This window comes from Crocodylus porosus, unplaced genomic scaffold, assembly GCF_001723895.1.
Source record: "Crocodylus porosus isolate Cpor-Errol unplaced genomic scaffold, CroPor_comp1, whole genome shotgun sequence".
NCBI classification, from domain to species: domain Eukaryota; kingdom Metazoa; phylum Chordata; order Crocodylia; family Crocodylidae; genus Crocodylus; species Crocodylus porosus.
The window spans coordinates 138,647,086-138,669,506 of record NW_017728931.1 but is presented as its reverse complement, the minus strand read 5'-3'; the positions used below and the strand labels follow the sequence as shown (position 1 = coordinate 138,669,506).

General features: G+C 42.6%; 1 protein-coding gene across 2 annotated transcripts in view; it reads left to right on the top strand.

Annotated features, from left to right (window-relative positions):
• The window catches only part of RBM17 (RNA binding motif protein 17), a 21,654-nt gene extending 7,777 nt beyond the window's left edge, over window positions 1-13,877 (top strand). For both annotated transcript variants that reach the window (XM_019543758.1, XM_019543757.1), the window contains exons 4-12: window positions 2,668-2,834; window positions 5,450-5,547; window positions 6,507-6,563; window positions 8,491-8,632; window positions 10,035-10,186; window positions 10,966-11,039; window positions 11,595-11,693; window positions 12,002-12,074; window positions 12,223-13,877. In XM_019543758.1, coding sequence (XP_019399303.1) covers window positions 2,668-2,834; window positions 5,450-5,547; window positions 6,507-6,563; window positions 8,491-8,632; window positions 10,035-10,186; window positions 10,966-11,039; window positions 11,595-11,693; window positions 12,002-12,074; window positions 12,223-12,326 — 966 coding nt within the window. In that variant the 3' untranslated portion in view covers window positions 12,327-13,877. The remainder of the gene's footprint in view (window positions 1-2,667; window positions 2,835-5,449; window positions 5,548-6,506; window positions 6,564-8,490; window positions 8,633-10,034; window positions 10,187-10,965; window positions 11,040-11,594; window positions 11,694-12,001; window positions 12,075-12,222) is intronic.
• The last annotated feature ends 8,544 nt before the right edge of the window (window positions 13,878-22,421 follow it).

The window sequence follows — 22,421 nt, the reverse complement described above, 5'->3', positions numbered from 1 at the left end:
TTTGACCCCAGTATTCTTTCCTGCCATGGCAGGGGGTCGGACTAGATGATCTGCTCAGGTCCCTTCCAACCCTAGAAACTATGAAACTATAAGACGACAAGGGGCTTTTTCCTTCATGTTAAATGGGGAGGGCTTAATTGTAGAATCAAGTAAATACAGTAGTGTTGGTCCACAGCAGATCAGTAGATAGTAACAGGTGTATCTTTTCCAAAATACGTGAAAGCATTCTTAATTATGCTAGTTTGACAGATCTGTTATTTTCTGTTTGCAGAGAGAAAAGAAACCTTGCGTAAAACTTTGGCTTTTAAGTCAGTGGAGAAGCTTCCATTGACTTCATTGAGGCCAGGACTTCACATTCTATTGCAGTGGTTCTCAGGGTGCTGCAGTGCAGGCACTTGCTGCCACGTGGCAACAGCCAGATAAAGTTGCCCTGCATGCACACTTCCTGCATTAGGGCTTTGAGCTGGCACATGTTGTCTCCTTTCCTGGTGCCCTCTTCCTTGCCCCAAGCTCCTCCCCTAAAGAAGCACTCGGGACCTTTCCACCCATGTGCCTGTGTCTTGAAGAAACATTAGTGTGGGGTGGACTGGGAAGAGCTACACAGCATGAGGCAGCTCCTGCCTGCTTTAGGCCAATTGGAGCCATAATGCAATCTAGAAAACAGAATTTACGAGGAAATGTTGGAAGAACCGGGGTTACTCGGGCTGTGTACACACATTCAAATCATCCACATTCAAGCCATCCTGAGAGAGAAACTGACCTGTACAGAAGTTCAAATGGAGAAGCAATGAGCCTCCAGTGCGGGTGCTGGGCTGTTGGGGGTTCCTAGAGCAGCCCAGAGAGCTTTGCAGGCTTTTTTTTTTTTTTTTTTTCAGCTGAAAGTAGGCAGGGATTGTCGGGGTCAGAGAAGGTGGGAGCGGGGTCTATGCACTGTGTTCTGCTGGCCGCTTGGCTGGGACTGACACACAGAGGTGCACTGATACATCGGTCCATATCGTATCAGAACCAATAAAAGGAAAATTGATGTTATTGACAATTGGATTTTTTTGGCTGATGTTGCCAATAAATACTGTGTGCACGCATGCAGGCAAGAGTGCGGCTCTGCAGCTTAGAGAGCAGTGTCAGGCCGGTATGTCTGCTGGGGGGAAGGGCTGGGGCAGAGGGAAGGGGTGCGGGGTGGAGCAGATTGAGGCCCCTGTGGTGAAGGAAGGAGTGTGACTGGGGCAGAGGCAGGGGCTGCACAGCTGGGTTAGGGCACAGTGGAGGTGCGGCTCATCTGGGGATGCAGGGGGTAGCTCTCGCTACTGTGTGCATCTCCGAGGGAGCCATGGGGGACATGTGCACCCCCAGTTCTGCATGCAGGGCAAGGGCGAGTTGCACATTTGTGACCGACGCTGGGCCCTTTCAGGTAGGGGGACTGGGCTGGGGCTATGCTTGAGGCGGGCGGGGTGGACAGTGGTGGCACTGGGAAGGGGTGCTATGGAGTAGGCTACAGTCACCCCAAAATTTGCCATAACCCCCCTCCCAGTGCCGCTGCTGCCTGCTCTGAGCCTAATCTTGGCCCAGCCCTTCGCCTGCCTGGAAGAACCTGGCGCAGCCTCTGGCCCCATGCATGCAGCACGCAGTCCGCCCTTGCCCTGCACACAGATCTGGGGGGCATATGCCCCCATGTCTCCCCCAGGGATGCATGCAGCAGTGGGAGCCCTCCACCCCACATCCTTTGGATGAGCTGCTCATGGCTCTGTCATGTGCCCCACCTCACCCTTGGTGTGAAGCGCCTGCTTCAGTCCCACTCTCTCCCTCACTGCGGGGTCCTTGATCTGTCCCCCTAACACTCCAACCCCCCCACATACTTACTGGCCTGGTGCTGTTCTCCAAGCTGCCGGGCCATGTATTGGCACTTGAAGCAGTATTGGCCAATATGGCTCATTAATAATTGGCCATCAGTATTGTCCCAAAAAATCTTTTTTGGTGCACCCCTACTGACATGCTCTCCCTCCCCAGATAGGAGGGGAGAGAGAAATTGTAAAGCATGCTGGCTGTTCATACAGGAGTTCTGTCTTCAGAGAGAGATTCTCCGGGAGCTAGTCCACTTAGGTTGTTCTCAAATTATTTTTCTCCCAGAGTGGCCACTTTTACTTTAGGAGAAAAATTACAATTTGCATATGCCTATGATTTCTCTAGAGGGAGCAGGGACTTTCCCTGGAGAAACTGAATGTTTGTCCAAGCCCTTAGTCTGGAGAAGAGAAGATTGAGGAGGGATTTGATGAGTCTTCAAAAACTAAAGGATGACGATTAACAAGATAATGATAAACTAGGCTGTGTGGTTGCACGGGACAGGACAAGGGATAACGGTTTTAAATTGTAGCAAGGAAAATTTAGGTTGGATAATAGGAAGAAGTTTCTAATTATGAGGATGGTTAAGCCTGTGAACAGATTAAGTTGTGAAATCTGCATCCTGGGAAGTTTTTAAAAAAGCCGGTTAGACAAAGAGTAGTCTGATTTAGCCAGAGCAAAGGTTTGGACTGGATGAGCCGTCTTGAGCAAAGAGTTGGACTGGATGACCTCTGAGGTTCTTTCCTGCCCTGTTTTTCTTAGATTCTCTGATGTTATTTGCAGCTCTTAGCTGAACAGTTTCATTGATAACTATTTTTTTTTTTTCTGCAGGATCCTGTACCTAGTGGTTTTTCTGCAGGAGACGTGTTGATTCCTTTGGCTGATGAATATGATCCTATGTTTCCCAATGATTATGAGAAGGTAGTAAAACGTCAGAGGGAGGAACGACAGCGACAGCGAGAGCTGGAGAGGCAAAAAGAGATTGAAGAAAGAGAAAAGTAAGGTTTTCAGTTGTATTCCTAAGGGGAAATATTTTTGATATCCAGCCAGTTAGTCAAAGTAAATTAATTGCATGTTAATATTTCTTATTCATGGCTCCTTGAAACATAAGAAAATATTCCTGAGTCCATTCACTCAACTGCTCTGGTTTCTGAATTAGTGTATTTTAAGTTAGATTAATTTTATGGGCTGGTTGGGAAAATAATTGCCAACCATTTTAATGAATTATTGAAAATGCATTCAGTTCATAATGTACATAATGGACTCCATTTATTATGGTGTGAATCATGCAAAGCCAATAATAGCAGGAAGGATAACCCAGACTCCTACATAAACTAATTCGCACAGCCTTTCTAGTCAGTTAGAATCCTTCCTCTTCTAGCTACAGTCATAGTGAAAGAGGATTGCCTGAGGGTCCCTACTGTCCTTCCATGCTGGTCTTTCATTGGCATGAATGGTTACAGAAATGTGGATAAATATTACCAGTTTCACTATTGGTTTCTTCTTCTTTTTTACCTTGCAGTGCATCCCTTGATCGCTTTATAGTAGCTTCTTTTTATTTTATATGAACTCAAAGAAAAAGGAAAAAAACCCATAATAAGCTGATGGATCTGAAATATCAAACAATCCATATTTAAAATGATTAATCAAGATTTCACTGTGAGATTAAAATACATAAAGCTGCAGTAAGCATACGTTTTATTAGGGCAGCTCATATACTTGAGTACAGGAGGATCTAGAAAATATATTGGGAAATACTGTACCTTAAATACATGATTCTCTTGATTTTGGCTTGTCGAGTCCCTTGGTGATGCTTACCTGCAGAACTATTATTCTTAGCACCTCATAGGACAGTTTTGGTGCCTATGCTGAGAATACAGCCTTTCCCCTTTGAGGCTGTATAATTTGTTAATGTTTTAAGGATGGGAAGGAGTGTACCTTTAGTAGGTTTGCAGATGACACCAAGCTGAGGGGAGTAGTAGATATGCTGGAAGATAAGGCTAGGAATTACAGAGACTTTAACAAATTGGAAGATTGGAACCAAAGAAATCTCATGCAGTTCAACAAGTCCTGCACTTAGGACAGAGCAGTCCCAGGTACTGGTACAGGCTGGGGGCTGACTGACTGGGCAGCAGTTCTGCAGAAAAGGACCTGGGGGTTACAGTCGATAATAAGGTGGATATGAGCCAGCAGTGTGTCCTATTTGAGAAGGCTAATGGCATACTGGGCTGCATTAGGAGAAGCATTGACAGCAGATTGAGGGAAGTGATTATTCCCCTTTATTCAGTACTGGTGAGGCCACAGCACTGGTGGGGTCCAGTTTGGGCCCCTCACTCCAGAAGGGATTTGGACAAATTGGAGCGAGTCCAGTGGAGTGCAGTGAAAAATGGTTCAGGGGCTGGGGAACATGACTTATGAAGAGAGGCTGAGAGAACTGGGGTTATTAGTTTAGAGAAGAGTAGACTGAGGGAGGACTTAATAGCAGCCTTCAACTCCCTGCCGGGGGGTTCCAAGGTGGATGGAGCTGGACTGTCCTCAGTGGTGACAGATGACAGAACAAGGAGCAATGGGCTCAAGTTGCAGCAAAGGAAGTTGAGGGTAGATATTAGGAAGGATTTTCCCACTAGGAGGGTAGTAAAACACTGGAAAAGGTTGCCCAGAGAGGTTCTCAAATCTCCATCTGAAGATTTTTAAGATGTGGCCAGACAAGGCCTTGGCTGGGATGATCTAGTTGGGGATGATCCTGCTTTGAGCCCTTCCAACACTAATTTTCTCTGATTTTATCAGAGAATCATAGATAGTAGGGCTTGTAGGGACCTCTGGAGGTCATCTAATCCAACCCGCTGCAAGACCATCCCTTTCCAGACCATCCCATACAAATCCCTGTCTAACTTATTTCTAAAACTATGTGAACAGCTACATGATGCATAGGTACCTTTCCTTTATTTTTTAAAAGAATGCTGTTAATAATTTCAGAATCCAGAATAATTTTATATTATTTTAAAAAGAATGTCCAGTATATTATGTAAATTATATAACCTGGTTTCGAAACAAATTTTCAAAAGGTTTTTTTTTTTTCCATCCTAATTGTCAGGCTGTTGTCAGTTGGAGCTTACATAATGAATGTTTCAGTTGATTATAAATTAATGATCCCAATCCATTTAGGAGTCCATGTGGCATTCAGCAGAAATGCTAGTAAAGCAGGATGGCGAGCTAGCATCTTTGGTTATATCCTTTGTAATTTCTTTCTGTGTTTCTTCCACTGTAACTATCTGAGCTTAAGCAGATGCTGCACACAGATATTTGAATGCGGGTGCTCATTCTCATGCATTCTAATTGGCTTAATTTCAGCATGTGTAAGGATGAAGCTGTTTGTGGGCTTGTCTGATGTTTTAAAATTATTTTTCCAGGAAGGAATCGTGTTAAAAAAAGTAAAATCAAGTTACAATGAATGAAAGGCTGCTTACCTTAGATACCTCAGGTAGCTCTAGCTGATGATAGGGATGTTATAGAGTGCAGATTAGAAAACAATGATATAACTCACTCAACAAATAGGTCTTTGAAATGTAAGGAAAGAACAACTTCTTATTGTAATTCCTGTTCTCATTTTTAGGAGACGTAAAGACAGGCATGAAGCCAGTGGGTTTTCAAGAAGACCAGATCCAGATTCTGATGAAGATGAAGACTATGAAAGGGAGAGAAGGAAAAGAAGTAAGAGGGAGAAGGATTTGTCTAAACTCTTTTCTTTGGGTAAATCAAAGGCTTTGCAGTCCGGCTCTGTGTTCTTGTGCCAGCTGCCTTTCTTTTACCTCATTCAAGAAGTCCAGTTCCCCTTGGAGCTCTAGAATACATTGGTCACTTATTATGAAGTGGCTGCTATAGTAATAAAACGTCTTTTCTTTTCTTCACAGGGGGAGGGGGGAAACACCAACCTAAGTACCCGTGAAACACCCTTTTTACACTAGTTTGTAGATTTCTAAATGTAAATTCCAGTGAAGAGGAGAAATGAGATCACTGTCACGGCTTATTTTTCAGATTAAGCTTAATGACTGTAACGATCACTTTTACTTCTTAAACCTTTGGGAGCTAAATGGTAAAATATATGTCTGTGGTTCGAGCGTTGACAAAGTAGCAAAGTAAACCTTAGCTGGTCTGAATTACGGTAGCAAATTTACATGGATAACCCAGACGCATGTGTAACAAATTGATAATTTATGCCTTTTATGTTTAGACCTACTTTGCCATTAAGGATTTCATAGCTTTAAAGCCCTTCTTTTTCCTATCCCTGCCTGAATTGTTTTGGGGAAAAAAGTGTTTTGTCAGCTTCATTATTGCCAATTAACCTTAGAGTAGATACAGATTTTAATAAAGTCAGGACACCAGTTTAAGGCAACTTAATTGCATAATTAATTGATGACTTTGTTAATGACAGATACCAATTATCTGCACTCAGATTTCCAGTCAGTTTGTTTTTATTTTTACTTTGGAGCTTATTCTTTTATTGACATTGAGAGGAAAAAATGTGAGCACTGAGGACTTGTAGGGGTCCTGCAGGTACGTATGTTTGAGCTTCAGTCACTGCACTGATGAGATTTATTATCCCGCCTGACAAAACACACCATCTGATGAATGTACATCTACATTCATGTGACTGCTAATTTTGTTTGCAGGTATGGGCGGAGCTGCCATTGCACCACCTACTTCCCTTGTTGAAAAGGACAAGGAACGTAAGTATAATGCAGATCAGTAGCATTAACATTTACGTTCTCTGAGCCTGGCGAATGCATTAATTCCTACTTGATCTTTTTACTAGCTGTAGACAGAATGCACTGTTGTCTTCTCACAAGTATGAAAATTACTGGCTTCAGTGGAACCAGTGCAGGTCCTATGGGAGGGGACTGCTGGGAGCCCCTGCAGGAAATGTATGCGCTTCAGAGTTGTTCTTCACGGGGGTTCTTTGCATTGCTGGAGAAGGGCTTGGCTGGCAGACCCGTGATGATACGCATCACATCCACCGTTTTTATTTTACACATTGTGGAGAGTGCTAGGAATAGATTTCTACGGGTAGACCTTGAGCTGCAGAGCTGTCCCGCTCTAGATTGTGGGCTATTTTTCTTCCCCAACATTGCGGAGTACCCTTCTGCATAGTCTTTTTCAAGGGGCTGCATATAAAGAGAGAATGTTACCCCTTGTAAAGTGAAGGCTTGATGTGGTTTGCAGTTTCTCAGCAAATTTAGATGGAAAGACAGGGTTGTGTTATGCATTGGGCCGCTAGGTGGCATAACTGCACTAGGAGAGCTGAGAATACTGGGCCATTTTGTTTTGTTGCTTTCGTTTTTAATTTAAGACCACTAGCAGCTTGTTATATGGATTACTGTAAATATGAGTGTATTTGAGAATTCTGTACTCATAAAGAGCTCTTTCCTTTTGGAATTCCTGAACTGATTTATAAGAACTTTAAACAAATAAATATGTAAAGTTTGGTTAAATGAGGTGGGGATACATGTATTTGAAGTGTGTAAACATTAGACAGAGAGGAGCTGTTTAAGGCGTATCATTAAGAGGAATTGAATACAATCAAGGAAAGGCAAATATAGGCAGGCAATCAGAAAAAATAACCTAAGGGTGAAAGCTAGTAAAGTGTGAAATGGTCTTATAAGGGAACCTACTGTAAGCCATATTAGTTGTGACACAAGTGGATTGGACAAGCCAGGGAAAATGTTGCTGTAGCAAATGATCTTGTATAGCAGATGGACTTGTCCTTTCTCTCATTTTCTAGGATTTCCCCAAAATGTAAGGCTGGTTGACTTTTTGCCAGTTATTTGCCAGGGTACAAATAGTAATCCCTTTGAAAAGGAATCATAGCATAAAGCCTATAGACAAACTATCCAATGTGAAATCCAGTTGTGAACTAAATTTCTTATAATGCCTTCAGTCTGGTTTGTTGCTTTCTTTAGTTTTGACAGATTCTTATTTTGATTTATGAGGCTGATGTTCTGTCTTCCACTCATCTGTGATTGTATGTCTGACAGGGAAAGCTGTTGTTTTAAAAGCTGTCAGTAACAGCAGATGAGTATTTTACTGAAATGTTTCTGAAACAGCATCAGTTGTAGTAGTTCATCCATTGCATGAGGGTATAGGTTTCAGTTGCTAAATTGTATATTCCTAATTCTGTTTCTGATGAAAGAGCGCTTAAGTTTGGTTCTCCTCTCCCCAGAAGACTCACTAAGAGGAAATGACCTCTTCAGACTTCTGTTCTCCGATCTGCAAACTAGTAAAAGACTGATAAGGAGAGTTTTTGGAGCCATTGCTACCCATGGAAACAAACTCAGTGTTGTATACCATACAAATAATCTTCCAAACATTTCAGAGTTTAAATCCAGTTACTAATAATGGAGGCAGATGATGTAAGCAGTGTGGGCTAGGCAGACGTGTGGTCTGAGTTTTGTTTGCACAAAGACTACTTTGTCTTACTCTGGAAGTGTAAGAGGCCTTAAAGGAGATGCAAAATGCAATTTGCATGTGAAGAGGCCTTGGCATAAACAGGAGTTAGGTCCAAGTTATATTCATGGGAGATCTGAGAGTAGGCAGAGTTGAATATATAGTTCATCCAAATGAATTTTGACTAAACAGCATATGCCTTATTTCTTCCAGCTGTAACATCATTTCCATTTGAAGAGGAGGCAAGACCTCGTGCTCCGTCTGCTAAAGCAGCTATCCCTCCTCCAGTGTATGATGAGCCAGAAAGACCACGGTCCCCAACAGGACCTAGTAATTCTTTCCTTGCTAACATGGGGTAAATATGTTTAACATTTGATGGGAAATAGCTTACAGGATGTTGAGGGGAGATGGCAAAGTTTAAATGCTTATCAGCATAAAGAAGGCAGTCATTGCATGCATTACTTTAAGGTGTATACATGTAGTTCCTCCCAACAGGTAATAAAGTATACAAGCAGGCAAGGTTCTTTGGGTGAATCTGATATCTTTTATTAGATCAACTTAAATAGTTAGAAAAAATTATTAAGCAAGCTTTCAGGTTCAAAAAAACCTTCGTCAGGCTAAGGAAGTTTCAGCAGTTAGCGTGTGCTCTTCCTAGATGGAATGAAAAGTAAAGAAGCCAGAGGCTGGTCCATGGTATGCATATAAGGCAGCCTAGCCTGGCTTCTTTATTTTTCATTCCATCTAGGAAGAGCACGCACCAACTGCTGAAACTTCCTTAGCCCGGCGAAGGGTTTTTGAACCCAAAAGCTGCCAGTTTCTATGGCATGAACGTCCAGCTCTATCTAACATAATGTAAGCAATTTTGTTGCTGTATTTCCCTGAATCCAAGATGACTTAAAATTTAAGATGACCCCCCAATAATTAGATTATTGAAAACTTATTAATTAGATTCTATACATAGAAAATTATAACAAATTATTGGGGAGGTCATCTTAAATATACCCCTCTTCCCCCCAGCCCTGACACTGCTACAGTAGGGGGGCAGGCAGCTGGGGACCACTTGTCCCGCCTGGCAGCCTGCCCTCTGCTGACTGTGCCTGTGCCCTTCCTGCAGCCTCTGTCCCCTGTGCAGCCTCTGCCTGATGATAGACCAGAGGGGTAGAGGAGAGGGCAGAAGGCTGGTGGAGGGAGGGCAGGCAGGCAGCTGCTGCAGGTTTGATTCTGGCCCCAACCCAGCTCTGGGCCAGGCAGCTGCCGCCTGTCCTTTCCCCCTCCCTCCCCACCCACAGCTTGTACTTGAATTTAAGATGAGAGGCTTTGTTCCCTGTGTTGTGGGGGGAAATGGTTGAATTCATCTTGCATTCGAAAAAATGTGGTATTCAACTTGTCTGTACCTATTTCCTTGTACTGTGTGGCCAATGTTTGTAAAATGTGGTGATATGGATTGATGGTGACCTTTTCTAAATATTCAGGCTGCATTTAACAAGCTTTTAGGAGTTAGAATATTTTCTATATTCTTAAATATCACAGTACTGCTAAGCTAAGATGTGGATTGTATCATTCTTTTGTGCCAGCTTCCTGACAGCAAGTGTGAGTGCCATCTGTGTCCAACACTGGGTGTTGAAATGCAGCGTCTGAAGCTTACTTAATGCTTTGGCCTATGTTGATTTTCCTTTAGTGCTCCTGCAAAGTGAGTTGAGAATGTTGTTTCAAAAATCAAACGAGTGCTTACAAATCTTTCCTTTTTCTCTCTGCAGAGGCACAGTAGCGCACAAAATCATGCAAAAGTATGGTTTCAGAGAGGGACAAGGGCTGGGGAAGCATGAACAAGGGCTAAGCACTGCGTTGTCAGTAGAGAAAACAAGCAAGAGGGGCGGCAAGATCATTATCGGTGAAGTTACAGATAAAGGTAACTCGATTCCATTCCACAGGGAAGGGGAGGGGAGTACAACAAACGGAGGAGGAATTTAAATCATTAGACTCAGAGTTATCTCTTGTTTCTATTTTATCCCATTCCCTCAAATGTGGGCTGCTTGTCAGAAATTGCTTGGCAACGTTTACTTTTGTAGAAATGAAAGAATCTAATTTTTAACAACCACACTGGTTCCTGCTGATCTAATTATTTTCAGCCCTTTATTCTCTTCTCCATCACTGCCTTCTGTTTATCCTTCACCCTTTCCTTAGTTCAGTGAGGGCTTTTCCTGTTTCTTCTTGCCATTTTCCCCCCTGTTTAAAATATCCTTCCTGCACATGCTGGCTTTTTCTCAGTAGGCTATACCATGGGTATAGTTTCTACTTCTCTATTGCTCCCAACCATAGTCAGGTTTGGAGGGGATCAGGAAGGGAGGGAACAAAGCCAAGAATAAGGCCAAGGACATTTTCCATCTGGCCGTAGTATATGTAATAACGGCTTATTGCAGAGTCTGTATTTCGGCTTTACTTCTGTGCCATTGCAGCGATCTGGATTGCTTGCTAAAACACAGCCAGCAGTTGCAGCAGTTCCAAATCTCAGTGCTGCAGCTTAGTTCAGTGAAAGGCTGTTACGTAGCGATTGATATTTGAGAGACTCCATGTGGTTGTTCACAACTTAAATATGGATGTATAGAACAAGTCCAATATAGGACTCCCAAATAAAAAGATGTTTTAAAACTGTGTGCTGTGACTTACCTCTCTCTCTCTCTCTGTTAGATGTGGGGAAGAAATCTGATTCAAATCCATTAACAGAGATACTGAAGTGTCCAACTAAAGTGGTTTTACTAAGGGTGAGTTGAGGGATGTGTAACTTTGTATCTTCGCACCTATGGTTTCTTTGACTACAGTTAAAACATAAATCTTTCTCCTCCTATGGTGGGCCAGTGCAGTGTAAATAGATCACAGCCTCACCTAGGGCAGTACTGTGATTCTTTATTTGCTTTGGAGTGTATCCAGTAGTTACTTTAATCCCTATGATCTGTGAGTCTTGATGTATGGGTAGAAGGGAGAATTTCTTAGGGGTTTATTTCCAGTTTTGAAATACCTCAGGAGCATAAAGCTTTGTTCAAAATTTACTCCGTTAGAGTAGAATATATTATAGCACAGCTTGTTTGTGCTGTATTAGTCTGTATTTTGGTTAATGTGACTTTGGCTCTATAAAAGAAATAATCAAAGATAGCGTTTTAGGGCCAGGGCACCATATAATACTGTTTTGATGCTAGAATTGTGACTTATGCTGATGCTTACAGTTCATTCCTGGTTTCAGTAAAATACTCTTTTGATGGAAGTGTACCTAACAGTTCAAGATTCATCTGTTGAACTGCCTTTTCTTCCTTTACTTGCAGAATATGGTGGGGGCAGGAGAGGTCGATGAAGATCTGGAAGTTGAAACAAAGGAAGAGTGTGAAAAATATGGGAAAGTTGGGAAATGTGTCATCTTTGAGGTAAGAAATAATTTGCAGTTTCCTTCACCACATATCTGAAAGATTTTTAACCTTTTAGGAACTAGCCAGAAACTCTTAGCTTTGTGTTGTTGAGGCCATTTCCTTCCTGCAGCTAAAACCACAGTGTATCCAGATTGTGGTTGAAGAGTATGACTTGCAGCAGGTTGGCAGCACTGAGTATTATATCAGTTTGCCGACCGCACCACACCTGGTTTGCCCCTCCTCTGATCTTTCTTTTACTCTTCCTGTAAAGCCCAATGTTTAAAGCTGTATTTTTGTCATTCTGATCAACTTGCCCCTTTTTTCAGATTCCAGGTGCAGCCGATGATGAAGCTGTGAGAATATTTTTAGAGTTTGAGAGGGTTGAATCAGCCATTAAGGGTAAGAGAGTTTGCACTGTAATTTCCTGTTTCAGGATGTTGACTTGCTTAAAACAGGTTTATTTTTTTAAATAAAATGGCATTTAGCCACAGAATTGCTTATCTTGCTAAATCAGTATTTAACAACCTGTTTTTCTCTTGGATTTCAGCTGTTGTGGATCTAAATGGAAGGTACTTTGGTGGCCGAGTGGTGAAGGCTTGCTTCTACAACCTGGATAAGTTCAGAGTACTGGATCTAGCAGAGCAAGTCTGATTTAACAACAACAAAAAATAACCTAGCTCAAGGTGTCACTGTTTTGGCATCACATGTTCAGCTCTGGGCTGGGGAGAGAGGAGACAGCAGCATTCCTAGCAAACTGGAAACAAGCCTCCTTAAATGGATTCTCACATTCGTTGAGTCTGACACTTATTTTTGGTAATAGAAAGTCCCTTGAAAATAAGATTCACATCTGTGTGTGTTGAATCAGACAAGTTCTGGTTACTGATTGGGAATCCTGGGGTTTTTTATTTTTCTTTTTGTTGCTTTTAAATAATTGCACTTTTGAAACCCAGTGCTGAGGAGATGCTTTATGTGTGTTTCCGGTTACCTTATTCAAGTGCGTTAGTATGGAGCCCGTTGTGCTGCATTTGCGGTAAGCATCAAACTTTGGGAAAGGACTGTGGGCTCTGATGCTCCTTTTTCCTGCTGAAATCTCTACTCTGCTCCTAAACCACCAGTTTCCATAATCCAAAGTGATGAGGGGATTTTGGACAGTCAGCCACTTGTCTGTTCTCTTCTGACTCACTGAGGACTTGTTTTAGAGGAAAACACTGAACCCTAAAACCTGAAGAGAGACTTGATAAGAGAAGGTTTCAAAATCCCTTTTTTCTGTTGGTTCAGGGTGGGTGCAATTTTATAATTTTAAACCCAGGAATACAGAAAAGAGGAACCCATTCAAATCTTCTAACCATTGTATGTAATATGAATGAGTTTGGTCTCTTGAGTGGACACTTCACAAGACATTTCACACTGTCAGGCATTATGTGTAATCTTTGCTTGAAAGAGCAAGGGCTGGTCCAGCAGAAGTGCAGGCTGGTATTAAATTGCTGTGTGTAGAACTTGAGGATCGTGTCTTCATCATATTTGGTTCTAGGCGGTTAACTGTTTCTCAGTTTACCAACATCAAATATGTTCACCAATTGTTTAAATGATTTTTTTAATGATTTTTATGACACTTGTAATTCTGTTTTGCATTTAAAAGAGCCTAGCAGTTTGCACTCACTTTGCAATACAGTGTGATGGGAAAAAAAATCTTAGTATGTGAATACAAAAGATTCACAGTTGACAAAAAAACACCAAAAAGCGTGTTTCTTCCTTGGTTTGAATTGCACATAGCAGCCACTACCTTGTTTTATGAAACAGCATGTGCATTGGATCAGAGAATTTTTCCGTTACCAGATGCAGAGGGATGAAGCATACAGATTATGGTAGAAGTGCCACTGGAATCATACAAAATATGAATTCGATACCAGCTTGAGAACAGTCTAGCTTGTGGATGTGGAGCTACAGGTGTCTTTTTCCCCTTGTGTACATGTATTTTATTGGGTGTAGAGCAGTACTTGAGCCATGCTGTTAATATTTTAAGTCATTGCCATTTTTAATTTTATCAGCTGACCCCTATAAAACAAACTCTTGTTTTTGTTTTTTTGCGCATATTTTGTCTGTTTATTTTGCCATCAGTCTCTACAAATCTTCGTTTCCTGTTTACAGGTTGTTTTTTTGTTTGTTTGTTTTTTTTTTAAAGAAAACTTTGTGTGTTACTAAGTGTGTGTGTCTGCTTCTTTATTGTTTAAAAATGGCTTTTCTAGCCGAAAGGATCATCCCTGTAAACCAAACATAGAGTGCATATGACCGTGCTGTTACAGGCTCCATGGCCATGCCTATGCCACTTCTGGCAAACCTGGGAGTGCAGTGAAGAAACATACCCTTCTCCCTCACTCTCGCCCAATGTCTGCCAAAGCCAGGAAGTTTAGACTGTGTAGAGGATTTAGCATGGTTCTGAGCATGTGCTTGGGCCTTCTCCAGCTTTCTTGTTTCAGGCCTGCTTCCTGGCACATGATCAAGACCTGCAAAGAGTTGGCTACACTGCCTAGTTTCCAGGCTTTGGCATACGCTGAGCAGGAGCAAGTGGGCAGAGCTCACTTCTCATCTCTGCTTGTGATCTTGGTATGGGGGCAGTGTAGACAGGCTTTACTGGCAACAATCGGAATCTGGTCCAGAAACCTTGACTCCAGTCATGAATGACTTGTCCTTGGTTGAGAAGTAGCCTTGTCTATGATGAAAGCAGGGACAGAAAATCTGAATTCTGTTTTCAGTTCTGCATTAATTTGCTCTGTGACCTTGGAGAACCTTGGCTGGGCTTTGAGTATCCTGTGTCTGAAATGAGGAGATTCATTAAATCCAGATAAAGGCTTATATTTTATTAGTTAAAGTCAAATCGTTAGAATAATCATTGGAACTATAAAGATGCCCTGACATTGGCATCCAATTTAATTAGCTGACCCTGGCCTCAGAAGTCTTTTAAGCAATATGACATACTAATGTCTCTTGCTTCAATAAATACTAATGCCCTAATTTTACTGGCCACAGGCACTTCTTAAATTTATAGGGGTACTGTCACTGTTCTGTGGCTTCCCAAAACACAAAACTTGAACTTGCTCTTCCCCTTCCTTTTTCCTGGTATCAGAGCTACTGAAAGCCCCGGTCTTATCAAGTGATGGGTCTGAGCATCAATTGCTCATCATTGCAGGGGGAATTATCAGCCTAAGTGGTTAGATCAGCTTGGGGCTCTGTGCTCACAAAGCAAAATGCCCATCTTGCCCACTATAATGATGCCAGTCTCTGCTTTGTTTCCCTTTCTGCTTTTATCTTTGTGCCTCTTTCAAGTTCCTTTCCATGTAATTTCTGTTTCCCTTAAACCTGCTGCTTCTCTGAGGCCCCCAGATAATTGTACACAATTTTTGTATTACTTTGATTTGAATACCCCCTCTCCATTCACACAGCTGTAAAGATCTTACTGGTATTATTTGTTCCAAAAGGTTTACAGCAATAATCTACAGGAATGTAACAATGTTTGCATTGGACAGAGGCTAGTTTTAACTAATTAGATTTTTTAAGTCACACAGGAATTAAAAGAAATCTGTTCACAAACTATTGCACGGGCCTAAAGATATCAGTTTAGTCACTTTCTTCTAGATAAATGGTCTTTGAGTACTGTACAAATGCACATTACAGTAGCGCTCAGGTTCATGACTGGGACTGAATACATGCTATAACAATACTAATACTAATACTAAAAGCATCATGGTTCTAAATTACCGTGATTCACTGTATTCAGTCCAGTGTGTTTGGTCATTTTTCAGAGTTTCAAGTCTTTAAGCTAGCCACATATCCTTTTGGAGCACAAATAGAGAAATGATGCTTTAACAATTTAGTTTGTAAAAGTTCTAGGTTTGTTTGGAAATATTCAAGTCTCCCCATTGCTGTACTAGCCAATTGGTCCCTCAAGACAAGTGTCAAAAGTATTTAACTTCTGAACTTCCATTGAATCAGTAAGATATAGGTGCCTCAATTCCATTTTAAAATCTGGCCCTGTTATTTTTACCACGTGTTCAGTTCATCTTCTCTCTACCTTTTTCCGTCCGACATTAGCAACAGTTTTTTATCACACCTTTTTGTAGTAACTTCTCAAATTGCCCATCCCAACTTTTCTACCCTGGAGAACGCATAACATCAGCAGTCTCCCAATGCCTGACAAAGGGTGTTTGTGCCCAAAAGCTTGTAAAGAACAATTTCCCCAACTATTTATTTGGTCTAATAAGATACCGCATGTATCTGAAGAACCTTGCCTTCAGATCTGCATCTTCAACCTTTACTGTCTAAACATCTATTACCACTTCCTGAGCTGGATGTGTTGAAGCAATGCATTGCTTTTTTTGTTGTAACACTTAGGGGATACATGGGTAATGCTTAAACAAAGGGTGAGAAGGATGAGGGTTGATTATCAGTTAAGGAGGAAAAAGGGCATTCTTTTGTTATCTTCACTTAATATTTGACACTTCCGGCAATAAAACCTGTTCTTCTTTCTTAAGGGCCTAACTTTGAGCACTCAAGTGGGAAAATAGTGCATTTAAAATACCCTAGCAAGTGACCAGGGATGTATTTGGTAGCTGTGTTGCTCTGAGACAAAAAAATACAAAAATCTAGATCTCTTGGTTCAGAAATTATGCCTTTGAAGTTGGTCTAATAAAAGGTATCATATCTGAACCAAGAGATCTATGTTTTTGCATTTCTAGTAAGTGACCTGTTTTTTCAGATGTGCTAAGTCCGCTGTAACTCTTACCTGAGCCAAATTAGGAAAAATAGGGTATATTTTCCAGGAGCCAGCTTCAATGCCTAACTTCTGTAAAATAATCTAGCTTTCGGTTTAAGCCAAGAGCTGACCAAAGATAAAGGTGGTAGCTGTGTTGGTCTAAAGGTAAAAGCAGTCAGCCTGGTAGAGGTGATATCTCTTATTAGACCAACTGGATAGTTGCAAAATATATATTTTTTGCAACTGTTGAGTTGTTCTAATAAATGATATCACCTCTACCACACTGACTGAGGTGACCAAGTAGGTTTTTAAGACCTGGGTACATAAAGCCTTGGCTGGGCAGATGTAGATGGGATGGTCCTACTTTGATCTGAGCACAGAATCAGAGAAAAAGAGGGTTGGAAGGGGGACCTCAAGTCATCTAAAATCTAGATGATCTCCTCTAGTCCCTTCTAACCCTCATTTTCTCTGATTTCTCTCCCTGGTACGTCATATGGAAATCAACCAGCAGCCAGCTGAGATTTACCAGCAAGTTAAATCATCTCATTTTTTGTCTTTAAACAGCACTGAAATGCTGAACTGCAAGTGGGACACCACCGTGCTCAGAAATAATACAACTAGGCAGCCCAAGCTTTGGAGAATTTATTGTGTAACTAGGCATGAGAGAGACTGAGAGGGGAACAGGCCCAGAGGTGGTGAGGCTTTCCCCAGGTTTCACAGCAGGTCAATAATAAAGATGGGATTACATCCCAGTTCTTTTGGGTTTACAAAATCGTTGCAATGTACCCAGAAGAGAGTTCAGTTTTGTTGTAACTGCCGAATATGGCAACTCCTCAGCCTTGAACCTGCTCAATTCTCTGCAGTCTAAAAAAAGGTGGGTGTAATTTTTTGCTGCAATTTGTGTCAAAGTTACCTGTGTTTGAGTTACGTAAGGTTTGAAATCTAAACTGAAGCGTGCTGTGGGTATGAATGCCCAGGCTTTTTTACCTGGAATACGGGTGTAGACAGGAATATGCAGTTAAGACAATAGCACTGTATCAGCAGGGTGTTGCTGTGTGGATAAACAGGCACCTTCGTGCCAGCTTCTGTCTTTAAGCAGCTCTTTGGTAACGAGATCAATGTCTCTGTAGAATGAGGCTCTGAAACCGGCTTTTCGTAAAGAAGAAAGCCACAAGGGGATTCTTCCTTTTTTTGGCTAACACAGCAACACCTGCATGAGAAGCCTCAATTAGGATGAGCTGTGTAATCCCTATTCAATTAGGAGCAGGAAAGCAAAATGCTCCTGCAATTCCAAAATCTGCTCAGAATGACATATTTAGAAGTCCTATTTTGAATGACCATATTTACTTGCATACCACATGCGCCCCCCACAAAACTGAGTGGAGGGGAGGGATGTTTTAAGCAAGGAAGGTGATTTCTGTGCGGGAATGGAGGCATAGGGACACTGAAATGACTTGCTGGGGCTGTGCTGCCTTCCCGCGTGCAGGAGGGGTAGAGAGTCCAGTTCACAGTCACTCGCCCTGTCCCTCCAGCTTTAACCCTGTCACAGCTGCTACTGCCTTGGCAGCTCTGTGGCTACGCCAGGCTTCAAGTTCAAGCTTTAAAGTTGCAAGGAGGGAGTAAATGATGCTGAATTCCACTGAGAATATGGAGCCAAGGTGAGGCCGTGTAGCCTGAAAGACTTAAAAAAAAAAAAAAAAAAAAAAAATCTTTCTTAATTCTGCCTTGCCAAAACAAGGTACGTGTCTTATCTGGGGGGTGCCTGGGATGGTTACTTCATATAATCCTTTTTGAAGATCTGCATGCTGTTTACTTCCTTCTTAACAATGGGATGCTGTTGATTTCTCAGTGTCTGCTATCACCCCAGAGCCTTTCCCGCACACCTTAGCTGCATCCAGATGAGTGCCGCTGTGCGGTACGTGGCGCTGGAGACACGTCTGCAGCACCGCATACCCCACGTTCCATTGTTTGTGCTGCAAGGGAGCAGTGGGGAGGGGGTTTTTTGACTCCTGGATATCCAGGGGTCGAGGAAAAAAGTGGCGGTGTGCACACGGTGGTGGCGTGCACGCGGTAGTAGTGCGTACCACCTGAAGCTGGAGCCTGGCCACCCGGAGCTGCACTCTGCTGCCGGACAGGCTCCATGTGGCAGGATCGCCACTGCTGCAGCCCTGGGAGACCCGCTTGACCCCAGGTAAGGCTGCTGGGGTCAGCCCAGTGCTGACCCCAGCCTCCCCTATCTCACCCAAGGTAATTTGCTGCACGCTAGCATGCGTGTGGCCCAGGGACAACTAGCAGCGGCACAAGGTATGCTGCCACTAGTTCTCCCCAGAGAACCAAACGTCCATGCACATCTGGACATGGCCTTTCTGTCCAACCTGTCATCTTGAATCTCTAATTCACATGGTTGCGCTCTAAGTGTAGTTTGTACTTGGCCTTATTGAATTGCATTCTGTTTATTTTGGATTGTTTCTTCCATTTGCTCAGATCATTTTTGACTTCTAATACTGTCCTTCCAACCTGCTTGCGGTCCATCCAGTCTTGCTATTGTGCAATAAGTGTGCTCTCTCTCCCATGAGCCAAGTAATTAGTGAAAATAATCGTATGGGACCTGGGCAGGCAGGTGGGACCCCGCAGAGCCCCACTTAATACATCCTTCCCCGTGGAGAGTGAACCACTGAAACTCTTGTGAGTAGTTTTTTCAACCATTTGTCTTAGTATCAGAAGCCTTATAGAAGTCAAAATATGTCTTTCATGAGATTCTCACGAGCAAGGGAGGATCTCTAGTGTAGACAACACAACTCTATCATGTCTTCTGCTTCTTAGTAAGGCCTGTTATCTTGTCATAAAAGGAAATTAGGTTGGTTTGACCTGGTTAGGACGCTGACAAATTCATACTGCATCTCATCATGCACCTCACTTAAAATAGCTGTGGTGCAGGATCATTTACTGGAAGTCTCAGCAGAGAGGTCAAGGGGTTGAATTGACAATGAAGACTGAATTAGTCTCTTAGCCCTAGAGATTTGGTTTCCTGCATATCACTGCAATGGGACGGTATGGGAAAGCCTAGACCACACATGCTGGGCTCAGCAGAAGACATAACTTTACAAGGCTGTCAAACCAGGCTTTTCTCACACACTTAGTTTATACAACCATTAAAAATAAAGGAGGGAGAGTTTTTAAGATGGGAAGACAGCAGGAGTGCAAATGCCAATACAAATACATGCGGGTGCTTATCATGTGCAATGATGGATTGGGCTCTTAAGAGACTTTAGTGATGAAAGACATTTGGCCTTAGAAGAGACATACGGATTGATACTACTAGGAAGTATGCTTATCACATTAAATAGGCATGAGGACATCACTTATAAAAATGGGACACGCAAGATTGACATTTCTGCTTCAAAATTCTTGCAAATACAAAACCCGCAGGTTGCAGACTGGCATTTTCTAAGCCGCTTGTTTGCAATTTCATACCACAGGAGTATGGCACTGTGACAGATAAGAAAAGGCTATAGGGCAAATGGAAGAAAATTTGAATTTTGAAGAAAAATTGTGACTTCAACCTGGGCGATGTTTGCTGGACTTCTCATGCAGCTGGTAACATTTCCTGAAAATTTCCAAAAATAATAGGTAATTTAATGCACAAATCCTTCACCCAGCTCAGGCCAACTCGTAACTTTGCTGTGCTGCACAAAGAATTAACTGAAGGTGCACAGATCCTAATCTGAACTTATTTACCATGATCGGAAAAAAGATGCTGGGTGCAAGATGGTGTGAGAGTGGCAATGAATCAGAAGTTTAGTCTCAAGAATGGAAGAAAGGCAAAGTTAGCAGCAATGAAGATCAGTAGGTAAATATTTAGGAGATGGGCAAAGAAACTCCCTGAAATGTCAGAGCTCAAAGAGCCTAAAAATGTATTTTCTTAAACACAAGGCATAGAAAACCCTTGGTTGGGTTTACCACTGCAGATGGTCAGAACAGCAAGGCAGAGCTGTTTTCTTGCATTTGGGACAATGCAGGAAGGAAGTATGCATCCCTTCCACGTGAAGTGATGGACAGGGCAGAAACTTTTCCGCAGGTAACAAGGAAGCAGGACTCCTCCTGGGGTCTTGCTCTGTGTGTGTGCAGATCCATGCGTAATCTCAGAGAAACCTCCGTATTATTTCAAGCCTCTGTTTATACATCTCTAAAATGGGCTTAACAACAAATGAGCGTCTCATGTTTTTAGTTGGAAGCTGTTGTGGATGGGCAGGTTGTCTAACTATACCAAAATATTTTTCTAAAAATAATCTCCTGTAGGAGTCCTTTTGGAGACGTCTAGACTCTCCCTTCCTTTTCCCAGCCCCCTCCAGGCATTTCTTAGTTTTCCAGTACGGAAGTGTCTTGAGATGTAAATCCCACGCCCTTTCCCCATGAATTCTGCAGCTCTCTCTAATCAAAAACTTGCTTTAAGGCCAGCTTTTTTTTTCCCAGCTGCCCTTAACCCAGTGGGTTAAAGGGATGGGGAGGGGGAAGGAAGGTGTCCTTTATCATTCATTTTAATTAGATGATTTTTATAAGCTGAGTCATTTGTTGGGAAAAAAAATGCTTGAGTCACTCAAAACCCAATTTGCACACGTCAATGCGGGGGAAATCACAAACATTTGGCAGGGGTTTAGCAGTGGAAAAAGGCTGGCCGAGCATCTCTTATAGCTGTTCTCCAGCTCTACAGCTGTGTAGAAAGCTCAAGGCTCCTGAGTCTCCAAAGCAGCCTTAAGGATTACCCCAAACCACGCAGCAGAAATAGCTTGTAACAAATATGATCCCACCGTTCATCACTCTCAACAGCTTCTTGGCATGCCTCGTACCCTGCTTGCACTGTTTATGATTTGCTTTCTTTCTGGCCAGGGAGTTTCCTGCATTTAAAATATGGGCAGTGCTGCTCAGTGCTTGTATCATCCTGCCTGCAGGAGCTGGCATGTGAATGGCTGACCTGGACAGCTGCGCAAGATTTTGCCTGAAGAAGAATAAAACTAGCTGGTAAGACTAAAATTCAGAGTAGGGGAATGTGAAGAAATGAAGAACACTGTAAAGTGGAGTGGGTGATTGATTCGATGGTCATTTGTGCACTGTAATCTCTCTCCCTCTCGTACGCACACATGCATATCTGTTTTCGCCCCACCCTGCTCCCCACTAAAAGAATAAAACAACAAGGTGCCTACCAAAAAGTGCCTCTGATACACGCACTTCACCAGGGAGAGGAAAATTAAAACCCCACAACCGATGGAGTCACACTGCTTATGTACCACTGGAAGGTGTACCGTGGAAGATGCTCAGACACTGATGACGAGCACAGGACAACAATGTGTCCCTAACTCACGCTCGTGTTTCGGGACAGCCAAGCTGTTGACAGGCCCCTGCCCCTTAATACGAGAAGGAAGATGCAATCTAGCGTGGTGGTATAATACAGACAGTTTATAAAAATGACACTGAACTTCATAAGGTTACAGAGACCAGTTGTCTCCACTGTCAAATCCACCTTCCAGGCCAGCTCTCTGAAGCCACTGAACAGATCAGGAGATTGGCTTCTCACTGCTGTCCAAATTTTCAAGGTTCATTTTATTTTATACCGAATCTGAAGTGCCCTACCTATGCCCATCCTGCATGCTATGTTCAATATCTGCTAGGCTCAGTTTTACTTCAATCCTGTCCAAAAGGTGCTAGCATTAAGTTCTTATGCTCTTTTGTTTTGAAGTGAGCTAAACTTATTAAAATCAGTTTGAGTTTTGCTTGCATGAGAACCAAGTAAAACAAAGACTCAGGGATTAGCCCCATGTAAAGACCCTACATCCCAATAAGACTAGGCAGAGCCAGGACCACATGACACAGGCTGTGTCCAAATGAGCGTGGCTGTGGGGTGTGTGGTGCCACAGACACGTCTGCAGTGCCACATACCACGTGTTCAGTTGTTCTCCGTGCTGCAAGGTGTTTGTGGCTAGCGGCTCCGGCACCGCTTA